At 47.7% G+C, this 7,694-nt stretch overlaps 1 protein-coding gene across 4 annotated transcripts in view; it reads right to left on the reverse strand.

The window, feature by feature from the left end:
• LOC147007828 (small ubiquitin-related modifier 1-B-like) overlaps positions 1-6,691 on the reverse strand; it is a 16,639-nt gene extending 9,948 nt beyond the window's left edge. For 2 of the 4 annotated variants that reach the window (XM_085866355.1, XM_085866353.1), the window contains exon 1: positions 6,560-6,691. Coding sequence is in view for 2 of the 4 variants with exons in the window: in XM_085866356.1 (XP_085722482.1) it covers positions 6,560-6,571 (12 nt within the window). In the remaining 2 variants the exon portion in view is untranslated. The remainder of the gene's footprint in view (positions 1-6,559) is intronic. The other 2 variants (XM_085866356.1, XM_085866354.1) reach the window with 1 other exon arrangement.
• Positions 6,692-7,694: the final 1,003 nt, after the last annotated feature.

Genomic DNA, 7,694 nt, shown 5'->3' on the forward strand with positions numbered 1-7,694 from the left:
AAAGGTTAGCTTCCACCTGTGGAATCCATTTCAGATTGGTTTGCTTGAAAAAGCGCAGAATCACAGAAAAGATTCTCCCAATAATTCGAATGGACCTCACTCCAGTGGCCACAGCGACGTCAGCAGCTGCAGATTGCATCAAGAGTACAATTGCTGCAGACCCCTTCAAAAATGGGGTTTAAAAAGATAGGCTCATTTAAGAACATTTCCAGGGAGTAGTCATTGTTATTTCGGCGAACAGTGACTGCCTGCCATGCCTTCAGCATGCTTCTATAAAACAGGGGGACTGATGCGATATCAACTTTCTTGGTGTCAATAAGGAACAGTTGCTGATCGTAGCCGAGTTTCCCCGCCTGCCGAAGCAGGCAGTGAGCCAAGGCCTTCCACGAGACGTCCGGGTACAGCAGTCTGCGAAGCGAAAGGAGGCGAAAAGCCATCACCTTGCTGGTAATAGCGATCAGCCCCTGTCCTCCTTCAGAAACAGGCAGGTTTAACACACCAGGTTGGAGCCAATGCTTTCCTCCCCAAAAGAAGTCAATAAGAATTGATTGTAATTTTTTAAGAAACAAATCTGGGGGCTGCAGTGCTATAAAAACGTGCCAAAGCATTGATGCTGCAAGGTTGTTTATAACAAGGGTTCTGCCCCGATACGAGAGTTGACAAAGTAAGCCCTTCCACTTTCGTAAACGTCTCTCAGTTTTAAAATATTAGAGATTCCCAGTTTTTTAAAATGAAGTTCTCAGTTCCAAGAAAGACGCCTAGGTAAAGAATTCCATCCCTTTCCCATTTAAGTTTCTTGGGAAGAGTCGGAGGAATGGCGCCATTTTGTGGACCAAGATGGAGAGCTCTGCTTTTCCCCCAGTTCACTTTTGTGGAACTTGCCAAACCAAATTCATGAATGCAACGGACCAAGGCTGAGACGTCCTCATTCGAGCGAACGATTGCACAAAGATCATCTGCATAAGCAATCACTTTAAACGGGTTCGCCATTGGTTGAGGAAGGAAACCGAGAAGACGTGCACGCAACCGAACGAGCAAAGGCTCAATCGCAAGAGAGTACAGGAGGCCAGAAAGAGGGCACCCTTGACGAATGCCTCTATTAACCGGGAAAGGGGGACATAAAATGTTGTTAACCTTTAAGAGACTAAAAGTGTTGCTATACAGTAACTGCACATGAGAGATAAAATTTTCCCCAAAACCAAACCCCCGTAAAACAGAGAAAAGATAAAAATGATCAATGGTATCAAAGGCCTTTTCTTGATCTAAGAACACCAACCCGACATTTCTTTGCTCAAGAGAACAGATGTCAATTATATCACGCACAATGAAGATACTGTCATGAATTGTCCTCTTCGGGACACAGTAAGACTGATCTGGGTGTACGATCTCCTCGATTATGGCTTTAAGGCGGTTGGCAAGGGCCTTGGAAAATATTTTGTAGTCTGCACAGAGTAATGAGATGGGACGCCAGTTGTGTGGTTGCTGAAGGTCTCCTTTTTTGGGGATAAGGGCGAGGACAGCCCTCCGGCAGCTTAATGGCGGTGAGCCTGATCGTCGACCGTCGATTATAACCTCAAGTAGTTCTGGTCCGAGGAGGTCCCAAAAGGTTTTATAAAATTCCGCAGGAATTCCATCCAGGCCGGAGGCCTTACCCGAGGGTAGAGTTTGAAGAGCAGCTTGGAGTTCCTCCAAAGTTACTTCCTTGTCCATTTGTAGAACTGCAGATTTTGACAAGGTAGGTAAGGAAGAAGTCAGCACTGTTACCATTTTGTTGTCGATTTTCGGAGCATGATAAAGTTCAGTAAAGTAGTGTCTGAGTGAGGCTCTGACATCTTTTTGATTGTGTGTTATCCTTCCTTCCTTTGTCCTTACTGAAGTTATCTGCTGACTTCTCTTTGTTTGAGCTTCCAGTCCAAAAAAGAACTTAGAGGAGGTGTCCAGGTAACACAAATTCTCCAGTCGGAGACGAATCAGCGCTCCTCTGGCTTGCTTTGCACAAAGTCCAGCAAGAAGAGCTTTTTTCTTCGCCAGCAAGAGGTTGGTTCTTTCATGATTTGAAGCCAAGAGGTTGGTCTGCAAATATAATATTTCTTTGGCAAGCAAGGATTGAAGGGCAGAGTCATATTTGGTGTGGTAGGCTCCATATTGTTGGCAAAAGGATCTTATTTGCACTTTGACGTTGTCCCACCATTTTCCAAGGCAGGGGAAGGAAGTTTTACGTTGGAGCAAGGCTCTCCAGAACACACCAAAGGCATCGACAAACAGTTGGTCATCCAAGAGGCTTGCGTTGAAGGTCCAGTAGGCAGCACCACGATTCCGAACTGGTTGGTGAATCCGAAGTGCGACCATGTGATGGTCTGAGAAGCCGCTCGGAATAATGTCCATATTGCTCACAACATTTAAAAAGGTACTGTTGATGTAGAAACGGTCCAATCTTGCAAGTGATACGTGGCCTTTTGAACACCGACTCCACGTGTATTGGCGGAGAGAAAGATTGCGGATTCTCCACACATCAACCAGGGAGAACTTGGACAAGGCTCTCAACAAAGGCGCTGCGCTTGCTGGGTGCGGCTCCTCTCCATTACGATCAATGGTGGGGTCCATCGTGCAGTTAAAATCTCCACCCAAGCAGACAGGTCCATCAAAATCAATGTGTACAAGAGACGTTTCTAAGTGTGTGTAAAAGGCGAGTCTCTCCGTGCTATCGCTAGGTGCGTAGACATTCAGTACGGTGTGTTTAAAGCCATTGTGTGTGAAGGTGAGTGAAATCAAATACCCTTTGATAATCTCATTAAAAACAACACTGGGACTACAAAAGGAAGGTTGTAAATAAACAGCCACCCCAGCCCTTGGGTGTTCCAGACTACTAAAAAACCATTTTCCCCTCATTGTCCTTTGCCATTCACTTGCACAAGAGGAGCTGCATCTTGTTTCTTGCAAAAGCAAAACATCAATGTGATTGGTCTCAACAAACTGTTTAACTTCTGCTTTACGGATGGAGGAGCGTCCCCCATTAATATTTAAACTCGCTATAGAGAAGGCCATAGGCTAACACAGAGTTTGGGTGTGTCAAAAACTTAGTCTCTCTGTGTCTGCAGCTCATTCTTTGCTTTGAGGATGCATTTCCGGAGTCGATACACTTGTGATTCCGTCACACCAAGCTGTCCGGCTTCGAGGAGCAAAAGCTTTGCAGAGATTATAAAGCCGGACAAGTCAGGGAAAAAGTTTTTAATTTTAACATGTTTCTTGCGAAAGGTGTTATGAAGAAACGTTATGATATCAGCAGGTGGAATATTGGTGGAATACATGACACCTTCGGTAACACTCTCCGAATCTTGGGAAACTGGATCATTCCATGCTTCAGCACCGCCACAAGAACCAAGTGATGAGGCCCCGTCCGAATCATAATCTGAGTACCGACCGGTGTCCATTACATTAACGTTATGCTCCAAAGATGGAGCTGATGGTTTAATAAGGGAAGCCTCACATTTCGCTTCCAAAGGGGGAGGAGTCGGTGAAGGAAGAGTGGAGGGAGGAGGAGTGGGGGGAGGAGGAGTGGGGGGAGGTGGAGTAGGGGGAGGTGGAGTAAGGGGAGGTGGAGTAGGGGGAGGTGGAGTAGGGGGAGGTGGAGTGGGAGGAGGAGGGGTGGGAAGAGGAAGAGGATTAGAAGTGGGAGGGGGAGGAGGAGGAGTGGGAGGGTGAAGAGGACGGGGAGGAGGAAGAATACTAATGGAAGGAACGTTATATTCCGCTTGAGATGAACCTGGTGTTTCACTAGTTGAAGCTTTACACCCTGATTCAACCAGGTTTGGAGTTATTGGTGACTTAGAAACGGTACACATTTCACTGTTGGTCTTTACAGGGAGGGGGGTTACAGTGGATTTGGTGTTAATATCCAAGGTGCCTGTGACTATGGTCACGTGTGCTCCCTGCTGCACAAAACCAATCTTCTCCTCATGTTCACCAACCCCACCGACAAAAAAAGTCATCATCCTCTGGAGCAATTACATCAAATCGATTTTTCGTTTTAAAAAGAGCATCTATTGTTGCTTCCAAACACGAGTCATTATTCTCGGCAGCCGGCGCCATCTTTTTTGCACAGCTCGCCGTCACATCTTGACTATTGTTATCATTTAGATGCTTTAATTTATGTTTCCTTTTTGAAGGAACAACGATGAAGCTTTCGTCATCTGTCAGGGGGGGATTTACCTCCACTCTCGACGGCCCAGGCAGATTGTTCGAGTTTGAAGCGTCACCAACGTGCCCAACTCTAGATATACCACTATTCGTCTCAATGGGTTCGACCACACTAGATATGCCACTTAATATATTCTTGGGGCAATCGCTTTTTAAATGTCCCGATTCACCACAGATAAAACAAGTTGTGGTCTCCGTTGCGATATAAATCTGGTAATTGCGGTTTTTATTTTTTAAAGTCATAACTGCATTGAGCGATTGAGCGTTGTTTTTTAGAATGATATAGCAATGACGACGGAACGACATGATGTGGCGAACCGAAGCGTCAGAGCGGAGACGAAGTGGAATCATGGAGATTCGTGACACAACTGTGCCAAAAACGCTTAATGCAGCGACAATCTCCTCACTCGAGAAGAAGGGCGGGATGTTGGACAGTGTTAATTTTACCGCCATCGTATCGAGATAACTAACGTTAACGAAGACGTCCGGCGGAACGGATAGACCGGTTTCGACCGCCTGAGCCACGTGTCGCTCCTCCGACAAGAAAACCACGACACGTTGGCTCATTTTCGAAGCGGCGAGAACATTCTCGATTCCTACGAGCTCTCCCAGAGCCATCACCACGTTCTCAACACTAACTCCATCAGGTGGAGTAATTGTCACTCCATTTTTCCGAGTGAGTGACTCGTACACACTATTGTGCAAACGTCCGTTTGCCATAGCTTAAAGCAAAAGAAGAGAAGTTTAAGTTTAACAAAGGAAAACCGTCACAAGCAACCAGCAAGTGGGTCAAATGAAGTATAAGGGAAAAGAAGAGTATAAGGAAGAAGCGAAACCACCGATAAACGACGGGCCTATGAAAACAAGGCAGATGAAAAAGTAGGCCCGGAAACCCGAAGGTTTCAAGGAAAACCCACAAAGCACCTACCGTGCGCGCTCTCCCTCTCTCTCGTCTCAGCAGGAAGGGAAACAGGAAAAAAACTCCACAAACACGTCCGGGGACACAGAGGGAAACGAAATAGGGACAGGAACAACACGAACACAGCACAGTACTTACAGCTGCACACACAGAGCCGCCATGACGCCACATCCATGCACGACTCACCAACGACCAGCAGGGGGCGAGAGAGAGAGAGAGAGAGAGAGAGAGAGAGAGAGAGAGAGAGAGAGAGAGAGAGAGAGAGAGAGAGAGAGAGAGAGAGAGAGAGAGAGAGAGAGAGAGAGAGAGAGAGAGGGAGAGAGAGAGAGACAGAGAGAGAGAGACAGACAGAGACAGAGACAGAGAAAGAGACAGAGAGAGAGAGAGAGAGAGAGAGAGAGAAAGAGGGGGAGAGAGGGAGAGAGAGAGAGAGAGAGGACAGAGAGGGAGAGAGAGAGGACAGAGAGGGAGAGAGAGAGGACAGAGAGGGAGAGAGAGAGGACAGAGAGGGAGAGAGAGAGGACAGAGAGGGAGAGAGAGAGGACAGAGAGGGAGAGAGGGAGAGAGAGAGAGAGAGAGAGAGAGAGAGAGAGAGAGAGAGAGAGAGAGAGAGAGAGGGAGAGAGAGGGGGAGAGAGAGAGAGAGAGAGAGAGAGAGAGAGAGAGAGAGAGAGAGAGAGAGAGAGAGAGAGAGAGAGAGGGAGAGAGAGAGAGAGAGAGAGAGAGAGAGAGGGAGAGAGAGAGAGAGAGAGAGAGAGAGAGAGAGAGAGAGAGAGAGAGAGAGAGAGAGAGAGAGAGAGAGAGAGAGAGAGAGAGAGAGAGAGAGAGAGAGAGAGAGAGAGAGAGAGAGAGAGAGAGAGAGAGAGAGAGAGAGAGAGAGAGAGAGAGAGAGAGAGAGAGAGAGAGAGAGAGAGAGAGAGAGAGAGAGAGAGAGAGAGAGAGAGAGAGAGAGAGAGAGAGAGAGAGAGAGAGAGAGAGAGAGTAAACCTCCAGTCTGACAGTGAAACCAGTGGGGAACGAATAAACGGTCTACGACCGGGAGACAAGAACTTAAGCAACTGTCTGACTTTCAACCAACAAGACAAACAAAGCTTCGATGTTGGGTCACGTGGGGAGAGGATTCATGGAGTTTGAAGGAAATTTGTGAAATATTTTATTATATTTATAATTCTTGGCAAGTGAGGACTTGTCGGCCCGAGAGGGGAGAAAGGTGAGCACCATTTATACAGGTAAATGAACAAACTTCATAACGACTGCCTGGTTAACAACAACAATGCAGTTAACCAACGGACGACCGGTCACGACCACGAACGGAACAACATTTATCAAAAGCTTGTACTCCACCACCTTCAGTACAAGGTACTCAGGGTCCGGGAAGACTCGCTAAACACCTGTCCCCCCGCACGTACCGGGGCCCCGGGACCTTTCCTGCGCCCGTACGTACCTGTACGGACATCCGTGCGGCGTACGGCCTCCGTAGGCCGCGCTCTGCCCGTCCCCCGATCCACACGGCCGAACGAACGTCGAGACACCGCACGAGGCGGCGCAAGGCCCAGGCGGTGCCCTCGGATAGTTGGGCGGGAAAACAAATCCGATTTTACATGAAAAAAACTCATTTTAAATTTCTTACTTTTTATAAATTTTGTCACGTTTAATATCGATTTTACAATCGGAGAAAAATATCAGTATTTATCACGTTGAGTGAAAATAAACCGTTAATCGTCGGATGACGTCATGTTTCCTGTGCTGCTCACTTCCGGTATTCCAAGCGGGGCCGGTGAAAGGCGCGAAAACAATGGATTTCGAACAAAGGGAACTGTCTGACGACTGTTCGAGTGTGCAGATGAAATCGTAAAATGGAACACACACCTGTGGAGTCTGTAGTGAAAGCTCGGTACGGATATGAACCCGCCTGGCTCGCAGGAGTCCGTCAGGGTCGTGAGCACGTGACAAGTGGTCCTGGTAGTTTCATGGTTTCCCTTTAGTCCAGAGACAGGGATCTCAGGAATCAGGACGACAACTCACGGACCGGTGTTTGTGTGTTTGTTTGTGTGTTTGTCGGGATACTCTTCCGACAGTTTTGGCCCAATCACATCCAGACTTGCAACAGAGGATCAACATCACCCCAACCATTCTATCGGGGTGTTTTTATCTTTGGAGTGGTTTTGAAGGGATGAGGTGGGGATTGGGGGGAGGACTCATTCTCGATGTAAATGTGTATCTGGCTGTTGATGGCTGCAGTCAATGAAACTTGAATGCTGAATGATTCAGCCAATTTAATTTGTGACATCATCAATCTCTTCTCGGCCAGTGACATCATCAATCTGTCCACCATCTCCTTGACCCGTCCACTCTCTCCACGGCCACCGTCTCCGCTACCCTCTCACCATCTCCACTGCCCTCTCACCATTTCCGCTACCCTCTCACCGTCTCCATTCCACGGCCACAGTCTCTGCTACCCAGCCACAGTCTCTGCCACCCAGCCACCTTCTCCGCTACATGGCACCGTCTCTGCTACCCAGCCACAGTCTCTGCTACACGAACACCGTCTTTGCGATGTTGCCACTGTCTCCGCAACA

The sequence above is a fragment of the Eptatretus burgeri genome, chromosome 24 (assembly GCF_056783735.1).
Source record: "Eptatretus burgeri isolate ZD-2024b chromosome 24, Ebu_testis_v1, whole genome shotgun sequence".
In the NCBI taxonomy this organism is placed as follows: domain Eukaryota; kingdom Metazoa; phylum Chordata; class Myxini; order Myxiniformes; family Myxinidae; genus Eptatretus; species Eptatretus burgeri.